The sequence below is a fragment of the Tetrao urogallus genome (genome assembly GCF_951394365.1).
Source record: "Tetrao urogallus genome assembly, chromosome: 1".
NCBI lineage: Eukaryota > Metazoa > Chordata > Aves > Galliformes > Phasianidae > Tetrao > Tetrao urogallus.
The window spans coordinates 52028632-52046700 of NC_136813.1; the positions used below are offsets into that span (position 1 = coordinate 52028632).

The 18069-nt window shown below is 44.9% G+C and overlaps 2 protein-coding genes across 2 annotated transcripts in view; one reads left to right on the top strand and one right to left on the bottom strand.

Moving 5' to 3' along the window:
* PCCA (propionyl-CoA carboxylase subunit alpha) overlaps positions 1-5907 on the top strand; it is a gene marked incomplete at both ends in the record, with an annotated part of 259645 nt that extends 253738 nt beyond the window's left edge. The window contains 2 exons of the mRNA XM_079540566.1: positions 2913-2990; positions 5839-5907. Coding sequence (XP_079396692.1) covers positions 2913-2990; positions 5839-5907 — 147 coding nt within the window. The remainder of the gene's footprint in view (positions 1-2912; positions 2991-5838) is intronic.
* Positions 5908-8302: 2395 nt separating this feature from the next.
* On the bottom strand, positions 8303-8785 carry GGACT (gamma-glutamylamine cyclotransferase; the record flags this gene model as incomplete). Its single annotated transcript, XM_079545018.1, has 1 exon — positions 8303-8785. Exon 1 carries the CDS (start codon positions 8774-8776, stop codon positions 8303-8305), a length of 474 nt encoding a protein of 157 aa, XP_079401144.1. The 5' UTR covers positions 8777-8785.
* Between the last annotated feature and the right edge of the window lie 9284 nt (positions 8786-18069).

Here is an 18069-nt window from a genome sequence, read left to right on the forward strand (position 1 = left end):
GGATTTTATTTCCCATCACTCACAATTAATCATCAGCTGGAGATGTCTGAAACTCCTCAAAACGTGGCAATGCTGTGTGACATTCGGGCCTCCTTAACATGCTAAAATCTGCTGAGTAAATGGGCCGAGCTCCCCTCCCAGCGTACTCATTTGGGCGCGAGGCGGGCTGCCGCCTAATGAGGGCCACTCGGAGCATCGGATGCGAACGTGAACCCTGACCCCGTGTCAAAGGAGAGGACGCCGCGAGCTGGATGAAAGATGCGGGATGCAGCTCTGCAAACTTTGCAGCAATTAGGCGGGGCGCGGGGAAGTGCATCAGCTCTGATTGGGTTTATCAGAAAGACTTGTGGGGCCTGTGAGCAGTTTCCACGCCTCGCTCTGAAGACGCCCTGTCACAATCGTGAAGTCCGTACCGGGTGATGCACAGAGGTCTGAGAAAAGTGTTGTGTGCTCATGGAGATCCCTGGCAGTGGTGCCTTATCACTGGGTGCGCCTCCTCTCTATGCCCTTTATGCACAGCTCTTTATGCCTCTTTATGCAAGCGGGGCAGCAGTGCTGCTTCTCAGGTTCGGCTTCTGCTCCTCATCCCCTATTGCTCAGTGGGGAAAGCGCTCACCTGAAAAAGATAAAGCACATCGCGCAGTCCCTGGAAAGAAAGAGGGCCCATCTATTTTACCCAGCTCCCATCAAGAGGATTTCTGTTTGCTTTCCATTTGCCTGTTTTGACAGATTTGAGTCGCCACTGAAACCTCTCTGCGCTGAAACGGTGGTTTGCAGTAATGTACCATTCTCTGAAAGAAGGAATTCATACAAAGAGAATCCCGCCTTACAAACCGGACAGATAGATCCTTAGATAAGTGAGTTAGAAAGCAAGAAATTGTACACATCAATGTGGCTTTCATTTACAGTCCAAATGACAGCCAGAGGGATATGTGCAATTATGTAATGAAAGAAATTGGACAATGCCCAAAAGGCTGAAAAAGAGAAGAGGCAGCTTCTAGTGCCTCATTTTAGGATTTGTTGCCCTGCAACACAATGAGTGGTGCTGCAAAGATTTAACATAAGAACGGTAATTAAACTTCTGGGCTTAAGAGACACTTTTGCCAAAGTAATTTGGAACAAATTGCGCATTGTCACAAGTACTGACACAGCATTTTAACACGTGCTGTGTACTCAGAGTGCCTCCTTCCTTTCAATCAGTGCAACTGTGGGATGTTTACCAGTTACTTGGCTATATAGTTTGTTAGCTGGGTGGATTATTTCCTTCCCAGACACCAATTCCTTTTGTCATCAGCCCAGCAGGTAGTATGTAAAACACAAAATTTTTGTTGTAGAGAAAGGTGGGAAATGGAAAAATTCAAATTCACAGACATGTCCGTGCCGTGACCACTCGTGTTTACTGGTGTTCTACTGCTGCGCTGCAGATCTATGAAGGCAACTCTGTACTTTCCCAGTAGCTGTATTCTCAGAACTCTGTTCAGACAATTGTTACAGGACATGCGTGTGCACCATGGTGGTTTGACATCCTGAGTCACACTGGACTCAAAAGGAGAGTTCCCTGTGCCCTTGAAATTACACCCCCAAGTTCAGATCCACATTCTTCAACACCTCAGTCTTCGGCAACCCCAGAGCCCGGGGGCACCTGGCTAGCAGAGTTTAACCAGAGGATGGCAGATTTCTTTCTTTCTGAAAGGTCCTATACCAAACCAAACCAAACCAAACCAACATTCTTGTCTTCTCTTCTTTTTTAAACTGAAATAGCTATTCCTAGCTTCCTGTTAACCTTACAGCTGTCTGGAAGTTCAGAGCAGGCTGGAGAGAGGCTGAGCAGTGAGGCAGGGGGAGGAAGAGGGAGAGCAGGAAGGAAGGGAGCGAGGCCGCGCAGAGGAGCAGGTGTGCAAGAGACAGACAAAGACAGGGAGCAGGAACAGAGGTAAATAACCAGGGACAAAGCGTGAGTCTTTGGCACTATCCTCTGAGTTGATGCTGCTGCTGACTTAAACGCTCACCTGGAGCTCGAGATGGCATTTCGGTAGTCAAAGAGTTGGTTACAAAGGGAGGTGGTGGAGTCTCCTTCTCTGGAGATGTTCAAGACCTGCCTGGATGCCTACCTGTGCGACCTGCTGTAGGGAACCTGCTTTGGCAGGGGGGTTGAACTCGATGATCTCTGGAGGTCCCTTCCAACCCCTACAATTCTGTGATTCTGTGTTACCCTTCTGGATCTGGTTACTGTGCAGTGCTCCCGGAGCAAACACATTCCATCTCCAAAAAGCCCATCAATAACACTGCTGTTGGAAAAATGATACACGACCATCTCCATGACGTGGCTGGGGGATCCCTGACTCACACGAGGGGTAAATCCTGGATGGAGTATTTTTGCCCTCATCTGTAGGCAGCCCGTGGACCGCCGTAAGCCCTGGGGCCTGGTTTTTGGTGGTGAGCACACTCCCTGGATACTGCCACGTGCAGGGCCAGAGCCTCCCGCCTGCACTCCCCAGGACAGGTGCCAAGAAACGTCTGGCTTCCCCACCGGGATTAGCATCCATGGGATCCGTGCCAGGGAAGCAGAGCAGAGGCTGAGCAAATTAAATTTTGGTCTGGATTTAATTGACGTCGAGCTGCGGCGGATGTGAAATGCGAGCTGTGAAAGTTAGAGCTGAGTGTGTGAGATGGGCGAGGGGCCGTCCAGGTTCGCATGGGTGGACGACTTTGGGCAGGTGATTCCTTTTCTCCCGTTTGCCAAAAGCAGCAGTGGTTTGCGTCTTGGCCGTACGTAACTGGCTGACTTGACTTGCGCCCTGGAAGCCTTGTAGTGTTTAATGAAATAATCCCTTTATTTTTTAAGAGAACCATACACACTTAGAGCTTTTTAAATCCTCTCTCCTCATTTTGTACCGCTTTAATTTTACCAGGTTTCAGAAGGTCAAGAGATTTGTGTAATTGAAGCAATGAAAATGCAGAACAGTATGATCGCTGCTAAAACAGGCAAGGTAAGCTACCTTGGGTCACTTAAAACCATATGCAGCTTGTCAAATAGGATGGAATTTAAAAAGGAAAAAAGGAGGATTCTGGTTGTTAAGGAATTAAGTCTGATTGTTGTAAGTCTTTCGAAGTGAGGTATCTTTAATTTTTAACATTTACATCTGCTGTGAATGCTGTTAAGCAGTTCCAAGCTGTAGATAGCACAGCAGGAAGTAGTTTTACTGGCTTTAGAAATTCATATAACTCTTTTTCTCCTAAATGATTTGTTTTCTATGATGTTACAATGCCACATTGAATTGAAAGGTGTTACAGATCATTTTTCCAAATTCCCTATTTCCAGTGAGCAGCTAAAGAAGAGTGATCTCTTTGCTAGTTAATTCATTAATGGCAAACAATCTCATCTTACCAAACCACTCAGAGGAAGGCATAGAAAGCATTTTTGTAGGAAGAAGTTTTTCACACAGAGGGTGGTGACGCACTGGAACAGGTTGCCCAAGGAGGCTGTGGATGCCCCATCCCTGGTGGCATTCAAGGCCAGGCTGGATGTGGCTCTGGGCAGCCTGGTCTGCTGGTTGGCAACCCTGCACGTAACAGGGGGGTTGAAACTGGATGATCATTGTGGTCCTTTTCAACACAGGCCATTTTGTGATTCTATCGTTCTATGAGAAGAGTGTTTTTTTTCGATTATCGGCTTTCTGATCAGGGAACTGGGTAGGTTTGCATGATAGAGAGAAACCCCATCTGTATGGGGGGCTGTCAGCCCCTGAGCAGGGGGCCTCAGAGCATTCCTGTGCTGAATTGTAATGCTCAGCCTAAAGCCATCACTTGGGCACGGCCAGATTCTGCTTTTTCACAGGGAGAGAGAGCAGAGTCATCAGGAGATCTGGATTTTTTTGTTCTCCTAATGTCACATTTCCCAGCCTACCTCTGGACCCTCTGCTCTCCCTGAAGCAAGACCATTTTGCTAAGGAGAATAATAAGAGTGATCATAGAAAGAAATCTTGCAAGGTTCATTAGCCCAGAGGGAGGCAGCAAGGAGCCTCACTCCAGGGCAGACTGGGTTAGGCGTTGGCAAGATTTGCTGAGATCTGAGGATGGGTTTCTATGCCAAGGACTGTTTGTGTGTTTACAAGAAAGGATGATTTGGCACGGCACTGAAATTGTCACCAAGGCTTGGACCAAGGCTTGCCTCTTCCAGTATGTCTCATGCAAAATTGGGTCTTGAGGAAATAAATGCAAGGGGGAGATGAAGGAGGGGGCAGGAGGGAGAATGTACTTTCTCCTGTTGCTCTGACATTGGCACTTTGTTATTTTCTTTCATGCATTAATTCCTACATAACTTATTTTCTCACTTGATTAATATTGTATAGCATTTATTTTTCAGTTTTGCATCTTTTGTTTAACCCCTTCTTGCTGCTCTTTGTCTCCACTGCTTTTAACCAGTGAGTATTGATGATTAAAGTGCTACTGCCACCTTCCCTCCACTTTATTTTTTCACTTCAACCTTTCCTTTCCACCAAGGTGTGCTGCATCCCAATGACGTGTTCCTTGAAATTCTGCTTGCCCTTCTCCAGTTAATAAATACTCCCCACAACTGTGCACATAAAAACCCCATTTGGTGAATTAGTCCTTTCTAAACAGAAATTTTTGCTCCTCTCTGTAGTGCAAAACCATGGCTCAGAGTGCTAAAGGAGCCTGACCCCTCCTCAGGAATGGGATGTTTGGCATTGGCTGTTAGCCCACTTTTTTATGCACTGAAATTGTGTTTTGAATCTCAGTTTGTTTGCCTTCAGCTGGAGGGCGTCCATTTTCCTTCCCCGTCTGAATTCCTTTTCTTCATCATTCCCCTTCCTGTTTATAGTTGTAGAAATGTGGGTTTGTCCACTCTGAGCTCACCCTGTGCAGGTGGTTTAGCAGGGAGGAATTGGGAGCAAGCCACAGCCAGGGAGAGGAGTGCAGGGCCACTGCCAGCACGTGGCAGAAACTGCTGGGGAGGCTGAGACACCAGTGAGCTACAGCGTGTGCTGAACATTGGCTTTGTAAAGAAAGGAGTATCTCTCATACTGCTTTAATCTCCTGAAAGATGAGTCTCAGGAATTGGGTTGGCTGTGTAGGTATTGATTTGGCAATAAAGCTGTTTCTTGTATATCTCGTGAAGTTTTCGCCTGCCAGCAGTATTCAGCTTCATTTCTTGGACAGTACTGTGAATGAGTCTGTGCACAGACCCAGACATGCACCTACAGCTCACAGGGCTGTAGGCTGTCACACTCAGATGTAGGCAGTCGTGCAGCCCCATCAGTCTGATTTTGGGTGTGCTGTGGGTTCCCTGTAAGAGCCTTAGTTATCTTCAGGTGACCGAACCAGGTGCTGAACAAGACTTCATCCAACAACTCAGGTACATCTGGATTAACACTGCAAGCAAATTCTAATGCAGAGCCTCAAATATCTTCTGAAGCTCCACAAGCTAACGTGTTTCAGCATTTTTTAGAGAAGATGAGAGTCTATATAGGACATACTATACTATGTTCATTCAGTAAAAGAACTCATCTACAGAAGTAGTTGCATTTATTTGACAACTGTAACCCTTTGCCAAGTTCAGTTACATTAAAGGATTCCAACTCGGATTTGAATCAATTTCTCTCAGCAGTGCAGGGATTAAGGGAAACCCAGCTTCATGGCTTCAGCCCCAAAACTCACTAATACTTCCAGTCTGTAATCCATGAAATACCAGAATATTATATTGTAATGTCCAGGCACGAATGCTGAATATTCAAACTGTCTTCTGAAAGATTTTAGTGTGAACTTAATGACAGTGCCGATCTACACACTGAAATTGTTTCTGTTTCTGTGCTGTAGGTGAAAGCTGTGCACTGCAAAGCCGGTGATACAGTTGGAGAAGGAGATCTGCTGGTGGAACTGGAATGAAAGGTTGCCTTCCCACTGCTGAATTAGCTCAACCTTGGTTATTTCCATCCATGAAGTAAAATTAGAGCTATTCAAGACAGACGATGGACCTTCCTACGCAGAAGATCTTATAGAGCCATATTTATTGTATCAGTGGTTAAGACAGCAAACACAGATGTTAAACCTTGGCAACGGATCTCAGATTTTTACTTCCAGAAATACTTGTACATAACCTTTGTAATTCTTTGATTTTTCAGGATCAAGTAGAATCAATAAAATACCATTTCTGCTTTAAAACAGGAAAGGCTTCTTTTTTAAAAAGAAAACATAACAAAAGCCTGAAGCTGATTAATCTTCTCCATGGTAATCTCACTGGTTTGAGGCCCCAGCCAAATTGTACAGAATGGTTGATAGGAGCGACAAATTAACCACTGAATGGACTCAGCAGTTTCCTACACTCTGTGTAAGTGCTGAACAATTACTGCTTAAATTCTGGTCAGACTTATTGTAATATTGTGAAGCCTTTATCCAGACTACCTTTAAATTATGGGTTAGATGCTTTATTTTGCTCCCGCAGAATTTCCCTTGTATTTTCACTTGCAGCTCTAAGGGAATTTTCTCTTTTACTCAGACTCCATACTCAAACGCCCACCCCTTTATTCTTCTTTCTGTTGGTCACTGGATACAAGGCCTTCCAGGCATGGGCCTCAAGTCCCCTTAGCCACCCCTCAGGCCAAGCACGCTGTCCTCTGAGCTCCTCCAGGCCTGGAGATCAACGTGTCTGACCTCTTGTTGTGCAGGGGCTCCTTCTAAAGTGAAGGATTAGGAGTGTTCATAAAATCAGAGCTTTGGAGAAACTGAGGCAGAGACCCTGCAGGCTTCCCTAGGAATGTCCTTGGTGCCATTTTGCCTCGTCCAGAAGGGGCACTGCTCAGGCTCTGCACGTTGCCCTAAACTGAAGCACGATGAAAAGATTTACAAAATGAATATTCTGCTTGAAAAGCATTTCAGAGTTCAATGTGCCTGCTGCAGAAGCACAACCTCTCAGTCTATTTTTCTACTTGAATGGCAGCAATGCCCATTACTAATGAAGTTCAGGCTAGTTCCTTACCCTGGCTCCCTGTGCTGATCTCTGGCCATCCCAGAGCTCCTGGCAGTGAAGCAGAAGTACAATACAGTTCCGAACAGTCCCCTTGGTACACTTCATTGTACTCTGGCTCACTGCACGACACACATTCCCCACTCACAGCCTTGTCCCTGCAGCAGCTTTCTAAATTATACAATGTCAGTGTACCAAACGCTGCAGTTGAAGGAAATAAAAGGCACAGCAGTGCAACAACACAACCACAATATCCCCAGATTGTACAGAAGCCAGCACAGTTGATTGGGTCATGAGGACAGTAGTCTTTAAATGTTGCAGTAATCACATATAGGTTCTTTTTTATTTTTTTAATAACATGATTAAGGATCTTTCCCCCCTGTAGAAAAATTCAGTCTGCATACAACTGCAAGTTCTCCATGAAAGTGCTTGGCTCAGCGTCGCCTTAATAGTGCTCACCATAGCTGCAGCTGGTGTGGTGCAGTGGGCAGCTGAAGTCAGGTTTGCTTTTCTGGCCCTCAGCATCCAGATCCCAGTCACTCAGTGAACTGAAAACGGTACCTAGAGCGCTTACTTACGATGCTAAATGAAACATATACGATTTTAAATGGAATTCTCTTTAATAATTCTTTAATATTTCTTTACAGTATCTCATAAAACTAAATGTATTTTAAAAAGAATCACCTCCAGTTCAGGAAAAACATTATGAAGTAAGAACAGTCATCTTTAAAAATCTCTTCCCTTTATTTCTACAGCACTGTTGTATTTTTCCCAAAGCGCAGACTACCTGTGTGGTCATTTTTCCCCCACAGACATTTGCCTGCTGCTTGGTTTACATTCAGTAGCCTACCATTACAGGACAATATTAGCCGTGCATTTTACTTTGCTTGCAGATATGATTTTTTAACATCAGTTTTAGCTATTAGTACAATAACGTCATTACTCCACCCAGCTTATGGAACACATGTGATAAATTTATCAGTTCAGGTAAGAAAGAATTAGTGTGTTCATCTGTCTTCCACTCACCTTGGCCGTGCACTGAGGTGAAGGGGTCGGGGGGCAGGAAAGAACATAAACCCCCTCACTGCTGTGCACAAACACAGTTATTTCGGCCATCATGAGAAACCAGTTAGGGTGGGTTAGTGGTGGTACAAGGCTGTGCCAGTCTCTAGGCCTACGGCACTGCAGCACTAGAGCCAGCGTGCCCAGGTCTGGAAGGTTACAGATCTGGGGATTTAAGAGAAAGGCATTATGGGGTTGCTGGTAGGGCTGCCACACAACACCTGCTTAGAACTGTCTTCGCAGAGCTGTGCCGGCTCAATCTCTGTTCTCTCGTAGCACGTAGGAGAGGCCGTGGGTTCCAGAGGAATCATAATTGTCATGGTAGGGCAGCTGGACCCACTCAGGCTGGTAGGTGCTGGTGTTGTACACGAAGCACTCCATCACCCCGCTGCTGGCTGGTCGCACCTCAGCTGTGCCGCTCTTCCCCTCCCACTCCACCACCTCAATTCTCATCGTTGTGCGCTGGTACATGTCTGGGCAGCCTTCGAATTCGTCGAGGAAGCGCAGCATCTGGTCATCCACAGTGTAAATCTCCCCTGCGATGTGGTGTCCCGTGCCCGGGATGTTGAGCATATAGGGGATGTTGTATTTCCCTGCAATCACCAGAGGGTATTTCTCCACTGTGCGACCCCTCCCTTGGTACTTCGCGATCCCCTTGGCGGTGTTGATCATGTGCTTGTAGTTGGGCTGGCCCTTTTTAAGCGTGCCATACACAAAGACACGAGCCATCGTACCTGCAAAAGCAGCAGAGGGACAGAGGTGGTTGTTACACGTGTGACTGACCTTCTCTAAGGAGAAGGTCTGATTGCTGGGTGCTGCTGTGCGGAGCCAGGAGTTAGAGTCAATGAGACTTACGGGTCCATTCCAACTCAGGGTATTCTATGATTCTAAGGAAGCCACACCAGCAGCCAACACAGTGCTGAGCTTCAAGCTTTCCTTGAGGTTTTTCTGCCTCTCTCATGATTAAATTGGAGCCGGGCTGCACAGAGCATGATGCCATGCTCAGTAACACACCAAAAGCAACCCAGGAAGCGACCCCAGTGATAGGAACAAGTTCCAATTAGCACATCCTTCATGGAAGAAACCAACCAACCAGCCAACCGAAAAACACCCCAGTAACAACAAAAAGGCACGGTTCAGTTCAGCTACTCAAGCACCTTACTATACTGCTCTACTGCATTTATGGTTTAAGTAGCCCCAGCCAAGTCCAGGTAGTGTTAAGACTGCAGAGATGAAGCCAAAGGACAATTCTGCCCCTCCTTGGCAGAGGGGCTGGTTTTAAAGGCTGTAGTGATGGACTTTTCCTCATCCCCACGTCTATGCAGCCCAGCACAGCGTGTGCCTCCTCTTCACCATGGCAATATTCAGGATATGAGAAACAACATTATATTCAGAGACAGAGGTGCCTGGTTTCAGTTCAAGTATCTTGTTTCATGGTAAAATAAAGCACAGTGGCATTAATCATCCCAAAGCAAATTAATGCATTCAAACTTGCTGTCATGTTGTGCTGCATTTGCATCCATTTTCTGGTGAGCATTTTTTATGTTAGTAATACCAACTTGGTTACACTCTCAAAAAAACCTCAAACAAACAGGAAAGAACAGTAAGAAGCACAATGCTTGTAGCTGCAGCAAACTAACACTGTGCAAACTGGGACATCACTCAGCCCGGCCACGGAGCTGCCAGTCCTGAAGGGGAATGAAAAGGCTGGAACATCAGCCCTGGAAAAACAAGTGCTGTGCTGCAGAATGACGTGGCCTGGCACAGGCTTGGGTTAAGTTCAACCTGCTGTAGGGCCACTTTGGGGATATGCTGAAGGCTTCCCGCAGCCCCAGCACCAGGTCCTGCTGGCTGGCTCTGCCTGCTGAACGCCGGCAGAGCTGGGGAGGCCACGTCCAGCTGAGCCAGGGCTGCTCGGAAGCTGCCGTTGCGAGCACAAGGACGTGTTTGTCTTGCCTGTTCAGGGAAAGGGAATAACAACATTTCTCTTTGGTGCTTTCAGTGACTCCCAGCTGACAGGCCTCCTTTGCTGACTTGATGAGGGCATGCCAGGCGACAGTGTCGTCAGGAACACCTTCACCCCTCTTGTCCGGGTGTGCAGAGCCAATGCTATTTCCATTTGTTTACCTTGGGGATGGACTGGGAGGCAGGACCCTGTTATTTCAGTGGAAGATCCATCCTGAAGTCTTTTTCAGACATGCCCAAGAACCGAACCACCTCTGCCTGCAGTCACTGTTTTGCACGTGTTCTAGCCACATCTTCTAAGCAGCCCCTGAACTTTGTTATTCAACATTTGTTTTATCTAGAAGCACAAAACTCTACAAATTGGTTTAAATGTGATAAAAGATTGGCCTTACTGAAAGACAGGAAACACCCATACCTTCCCAGCTTTTCCTTTGTTTTTCACACTCTACCCTGTTCATCCCCAATTCTTCCTGCAGGCAAGTGATGGTTTTCCTGATTTTGCCCTGATTTTGTCTCTGTTCCGCCCAACACAGCAGCGAAGCAGCTGCCTGCCATGCACCAACCACCAGAGGACAACACGAAGCTCCGTTTGTTGTTAAACAACGTTCAGAGTTTGAAAAATCTTTAAAAACTGACTGGAAGCAGAAAATTAATGTTTTTTTTCTTTCAGCTTTCTTAATTTAGTAGCTAGGTCAGCTGGGTTATCCAAAGGGTACATTCCCAGCCAAGACAGGCGTCATTCACAATCACCAGGCCTTTTAACCAGTAGCAAAGCAGCTTCTCCCTTTGTGAAGAAAAGAGTTTCTCTCTGTAACAGAATGGTTTTCCAGCAAAAATGCTGCGTGCCTTTATTTACTGGCAAACAGCTTTCACGTAAGGAAAAAGACCACACTGATTTGTCTCTGTGTTTTATCAGATATACTCCAGTGTAATCTATCCTTCATGACATAAATGAGTTTTTTCAGATGCAGCTCATTCCCTCACAATAAAAAGGACGTTAATATTCGGATCATCTGACTCCCTTTTATAAGAAAAATCATTACTTTTCAGACTGTGTTTTGAATAACAAACAGAGATCTTTCAGGAAGAAACTTGCCCCAGTGGGGATTGGGAAAGGATCAGAGTTAAGCACTGAAACATGCAATTAATTCCCATTAGGGGATTAGGGCACTCGTGTTCACTTTGAATCAGAAAAATGAATTGTGAATTAAATTGTTCACAACCAAGAGGTTACTTGTCAGAGTTAATAAGTTAAAAAATAAAAAGGGAAACCTGAAACATACACAAAAAGCTCAATACCGAGTGGTGCATCTGTTGGAAAAAGATATGCTTCATTTCCACTAAGCTAAGATCTCTCCTTACTGTACATCTGAAGATAAGCTTCCGGAAAGTTTTAAGGGAAAAGTGTTAAAACTCACAAAACTGATGACAACGATGTGCATATTTCTGGCTGAGCAGCCTCAGGCAGTTTAGAAGCGCTCCCTTCAGATTGACAGCAGTACACCCAGCATGCTACTGCTCATCCCAACAAACCCAACCACAACGACAGAACTCGCTAACCCAGGGCTGGGTGTTTCAAAGTCAGGCTGGATGGGTCTGAGCACCCTGATCGAGCTGTAAGTGTCCCTGCTCACTGCAGGGGAGTTAAACCAGATGACCTTTCAGGGTCACTTCCAACTCAAATGATTCTATGATTCTATGTTCCAGCATGTAAGTAAAAGAATTCACTGGGCATGTTAAGTGGAGACTGAGGAATTGGAAATTTCAGTCCCAGGTTACACAGAGTGGTGATTCCAAGCCCCAGACTACACAGCTGCCAGAAGAAGGGTGGTGACCAAATTTCCCCTTGCCCTCCATGACCACAGATGGTCCTGCCATCCCCTGGGGTAAGCTCAACACGCTGCCTTTGCATATGTGTTGCTAGGTGTTGCATTTTGGACAGCCTGCTTCACACCCAGAGCAACTCCCAGCACTCAGATCTGTGCTTTCAGACTGTCCTCAGCCACCTTGTGGCAAAGAGAGCAAAGAGCAGGACTATATTTTAGGGTCAGTGCACAGCGGTTCAGCCAGCAGCAGCGTGTCGCTGGGCAGCTGGCGGTGCCATGGGAAAGTGGCCTTCCTCACCTAATCTGACACTTCAGACCTCTGCTGATCTACCTCAGAGAAAAAAAAAAAAATAAATAATAGGAATCAGATTCTATACTAGGTAGTAGGTGCCAGGACAAAACAAACCCATTCATAAGGTTTTTTTCATGAAATATTCATGCTAGAATCATTAAAATTTAACGGCACGAGGAAATGCGAATGAAATCTGTATGTCATCTCTCCCAACTCTTTCTTTTAACTACAAAAAGCGGACTGCTTGTGGGCTGCGTTACTGCTCCCTTTGCTATGTGGGATGCAAAGATCAGAGGACAGGGGGCTGCCTCGGGGTCAGGAGGGCAGGATGAGGATGTGGTGGTGAGCTCGGCTATGGGGCTGCAGGGTCCTGGCTGAGCTGCTGGGTCCTGAACTGGGGGCACGGCCTCACCTCCCAACAGCTCTGGCCATAAGCATCCTTTTTGCAATGGTTCCAACAACTATTGCATCCTAGCAGCCTTTTTGGAAAAATAAAAGAAGCAGTGTGTGCATCACTCCTGCTCTGCAGCCCTTTGTGACTGCCGTAGCAGTGGGTTTGGGTTTTATTTTGCTGAAGCTCTCCCTTGCAGCACAGAAAGTATCCATTTCTCTCCCTCTATACAGTAACACTATTTTCCCTTGAGAAAAAGTCTTAGCCCTGGCTCAGTGACCAGATATAGTTACACATTAATTCTTCAGAAGTTTCTTAAAACTGTAGGAAACAGGTGAAAAAACAAAATGCCTTGAACTTTAAACTTGAGCCCAGTCTGTTTGAATGAAGCGAGTTTTAAGGTCACTCTTCACTCAATGCTAACTTTCAAGCAGGACTAACATGCCAGAGAGGGCTCATGGGACTGCATCCTGTTGGGCCTTTGATGCTTTCATTTTGTTACTCGCTATTTTCTTTATAGCACAGACAAGGGCTTCCTGCCCTGGCCGACCCCTTTCCAACCTTGCTGAATACCTCGGAAAAGTTTATGGCAAGACACCTTTCTTACATTAACCACAGAGGCACCAGCGAAACGATGGCTCCTTTGAAATCCAGAGGTTATGGTCTCCTCGCAGCAGTTGTTCGCTCAGAAACTGTGAGGTGCTGGTTTGTGAAAACAAACAACAGTATTCAGTGACCAGGGCCATGTTGGACACTACCAGGCACCACCTGAAACGGCACTTAACCTGCTTCACAGATACTTTTCATCTCACCCTTGGATAGCTTATATCTCCAAACCACAAACAGGCTGCACTGAAGTGTGAGCGTCCCAAGGATGTCAGAACAAGCAGCAATCACACTGCTGCTCATGTTCCTGGCACTGACTTGGCATCAGAGCCCATGTTTGTTCATATCTGCTTGAAACTCTTCGCAATCACCTTCAACTCTATCAATCAGAGAGATCTACGCAGCTAACATTTTTGTTATAATATTTTTTTTTTCTTTTCTTATTACCAGGAAGAGCTTAATTACCAAAGTAGATATTAGCAGCGGGTATACACAAAAAGATGCTGGGGCGTGATGCAGAAACATGCTGGATGCATTTTTAGACTAATTAACATGCTAAACTTCTAGACAGTGCAGAGACAAGAGGGGATTGAGAGCACACGAAGAGGACAAGAGTAGGAAGAAGACAATGGATGTGAACAAATTGTGTTGGTAAGAAGTAGCTGCCCCCACAATACTTTATGAGTACCATTGACTGTTTTGCCATAGGGTAATATCATATAAGCCAAAAGATTATTATATCAAGTTTTTGACACCACAGTTCAGACATTCGTGGACTACAAAGGTAGTCAAAATGAGCTCAAGAAAGATCACTGAGAAAATGAACCAAGCGCTCTTACTTTGAGGCATAGACTGAGCACAAGTTGTTCAGCTTGAACAGGAGCTAACAGGGCTCCTACACACCAGCAATGTATACAAGTGAAGGTTTTACAGAAGAGACAAGTGGTTCTCTAGATACACAAAATTTCTGTATGGAAAAATTTACTTAGAAACAGCTTTCTAATCATAAAAACAGACAGGGCCTAAGAACGACCACAGTAAGTCACAACAAAAATGAGCTGGTATTCCACATGTCAGATCAATTTCAGATACCTCAGAAAGAGCCTAAGAACACAAATTGCTTTGGGATTTTTCCTTGCTGCCCGCTAGCTTCATCTGATGGCTCCTCCTCCAAGTGCTCTCTGTACACTCTTCTGTGCCACCACTTTGTCAGCCCTTCCCCTCTTCTAGGCTGAAGAGTCCTTATCTATTTCTGAGACTGAGAAACTGGAATTGACATCTTCAAGGATGGATAAACCATCGATTTATACAGTAATATAACTCACTTTTCCTGCTTTGCTTACACACATTTTGCACTAATATCTTTCTGACTGCTGTTGAGCAATAGACTGATGTGGTGGAAGAGCACTGCAATACCTCAGCATCCTACTCTTTAGTGGCAACTGTTATGAGAAACATTCTCAGACAATCCAAGAGTGCTGAAGCCTTCAAAACCAGCAGTCCTGAAAACAGAAAGCTCTCCTGGATACTACAGTTAATCTTGCCTAAGAGTAAGGTAACAAACTAGATAACTTCTCAAAACCCTTCTCAACTTTATGTCAAGTACATGTCATTTAAATCACATACACAGAAATATCTTTTGGGGAGAGACTTTTTACTACAGCCTGTGGCAATAGGACAAGGTGTAACGGTTTTAAAGTGAAAGAGGGCATATTTACATTAGAAATCAGGAAGAGATTCTTCACTGTGAGACTGTGAGGCATGGGTGCAGGATGCCCAGAGAAGCTGTGGATGTCCCACCTTTGGAAGAGTTCCAATGCAGGTTGGATGGGGCCCTGGGAAACTTGGTCCAGAGGGAGGATGGGACTGAATGGTTTTTAAGGACCCTTCCAGCCCAGACCATTCTGTGATTCTGTATCTTTTGTCTGCATCTCTAGCTGTATTGGGTTTACACAGCAGGGCTTTGGTAGCAGGGAGGCTGCAGAGGTGGCCTCTGCAAACAGAGCCCTTCCTCTGCATCATTTAGGGGTAGGAAGTAGAGGTGGGTGGATGGTAGGGAGGTGTTTGCAGTTTGCCTTCAGTTTCTCACTGTTCTAGTCTGTTAGTAACAGGCAATAAATTAAACCCCCTTTTGCTGAGTCTGTTTTGCCCACGATGATAATAGGAGAGTGGTCTCTCTGTTCTTGTACCAACCCCGAGCCTCTTTCCCATCCTGCATTCCTCCTCTTGTTCTCTTGAGAGAGAGAGTGAGAGAGCTGCATGGTGATATTTAGCTGCTCATCAGTGTTGAAGCACCCCAGTACTACACTGGCTTAAATTGTTTTATCTGCATAAAAAGTGACAGAGGAAAGAAAAAAAAAACCAAACAACTTCAAATGCCAGATCGCTGTCACAGAAGAACAAGGTAGATGCTGCAGCCCTGTTGTGCTAGCCTTGCTCCTGGTAGTTTCAAACACCACTGTGAATTTGAAGTGGTTTCTGCAATTGGCATGCAGGGCATAGCACAGTGATTCAAACTGCTGACATCCTGAGGCTCAAATGCAGTCTGAAGCTGGGACGGGTTTTCCCAGACCCCAGCAAGGTCAGCACACTGATTTACATGCCAATACTCGGAACGTTCAGTCAGTTGTTTTCGGTCGGGAAGAGCATCTCAGCCTGTGAAACGCAGCAAACACTCTGAGTACCTAAGCATGGGAACACATTTTTCTATGCTGAAAAGCTTGTGAGGGAAAAATGGAAGGGAGAAAAGATCAGGTTTGTGCTAGATTGCAAGGTGCCTTTCCACAAAGCAGTGCTGGAACGGGATGTGGAAAACACGGCACAGTAACACTTTGTATGGAGCAGAGAGATGCCCGGCTGGTCCCAGCGCAGCACTACCTGCTCTGTGGAGGCTCCCTTCCCTCATCCCTCAGGGATATGGCTCAGCCTGGAGGAAGCTTTTAAACGGCCATCAGCACAGCAGCCTCCCTGGCTTCGCACACCTTTCAGCTAGCTCAGTGGGGTGATGCTCAGAGCCCCTGGACCCTGTGAGCCCCAGGTGACACAAGCATCCAGGTGGTGTCATCTCAGGCCTTGTCATGCAGTAGGCAGGCGAGACAGCAGCGAGCTCCTGGTGCAGCGAGCAGGGAGAGCAATTCTGTACTGCCTGCAGAGTCACATAATACTGAATTATTGTTTCCTTTTTCCCGGAAACCACCTGCCTGCATCGCCGTAGACGAGTCACTGAAACACCTTTGATAAAAAGATAAAAAGATAAAAGATAAAAACCTTTGATAAACTTGGCAGAAATTAAGGATTAGAAAATCCCGACAGACTTTTTTTTTTCCAGCCTATGATTCCTCGGGTAGGTGACTTCTAAGGGCCAAAATAATTCATATACATTTATAGCACTCATGTATATACATAACATTTCTATGCAGAAGAACCATGCTTTTCTTGGAAAATGTTAGAGGCCCACAAAAAACAAGAAAGATTAAAACCAGCTGTAATGGAGGAACCAAAAGATTTAAATGCAGCCACTATTTTAAGTACTCAACCAGGAAGGCTACAGACAGCACAGGGTAATGGCCAAGCATGTTTGCTGTGAATCAGGGACGTACAAAAGGGTGGCTGAATAAAATGGCATAAATATTCTCATTAAAAAAATACAGATTAGAAGTATTAATATGAGTATGAGTGTACACATGTCACTAACTAGCACTGGGAGAAAAGGCCCTTCTTGATATTGGGAAGGGGCAGGTGAGGTCAGTAATGAGCACAAAAGGAAAAGTGGGGTATTCAGAAATAATGAATTTGTGATATTATTGTTTGCTATGATAGCCCTGAAGCAAGTCAGACCACTGATGTGGAGATGGCCACTAAACAAACACTGGAAAAGATAAAATAAAATTAAATTAAAAAAAAAAAATTCAACATATCCTCTTTCTGTGATATTTTCCTTTCACTTCATTTAAACTTATTCAGGTCAATTTTTTTAAAGCTAAGAAACCAATGATGAGGGAGCCTTGTATCATCCTTTCACACTGTCACTTGTAAGAAAGAGTAATATTTAACACATGAAATACAGGAAGAGAAACAAAGCACAATTCACTAACAGCCATTATTTTATTTGCCTAATTAATTAAATAACTATGCAAGTCTTGCTTTGATGCCTATCAGGTAGTTTTATATAATAAAAAGACTCCTTTTTCTTGTAGTGAATTTCAGCTCACAGCTATACATGTCAAAAATAAAAACCTAATCCATATCTCACCACTAAATCTTTCCCCACCATTTTCTAGTATAATAAAAGGCAAAACAAAACAGATACTCTCATCAAAACTACAGAGAACCAACAGCAGATGTATGTAATTACTTCAGTCCCACTGAGGCATATCACTTCTGCTTAGAAATGAGTACCAAGTTTACTATAAAAAAAAGTCGTATCACCATGAAAAGAAAACTAATGAGTTATTTCAACTTTCCCGATCTTGATTTTTGTTCTCCAAGAAAGACCTGCCTTTAGCATCAAATGGCAAAGCATTCTTATCTGGAAGTAAATACATTTCCTGGTGCTATATCTTCCACATTGAAGAAACAAATACATATTCTGGGACCATCTGAAAAACCTATGAAATGGCACTCAGCAAGGCACTGGAGCAATTGTGTTCAGCTCCAGAAGACATACTGACCAGAAGCTCACATATCCTCCTGCCTGGTGGAAAGAAAGATAAGCAAGAAGACAAGAAATCCATTTGTGCCCTGTCAGGATACGTTGAATGAAATCTTTCAGGTAAGGAGTGGTTTCATATCTGATGGAAATCTGACACAGTGATCTTCAAGAAAGAATTTCTGATCCTAACTTGATGAAGGAAGGAAAAACAGGATCAAGCACTAGCAATAAATGAGGAGAATAATATGTAATGTGGTTTTGAATGTTGAAAAAGCTAGATAAATGTCTTTA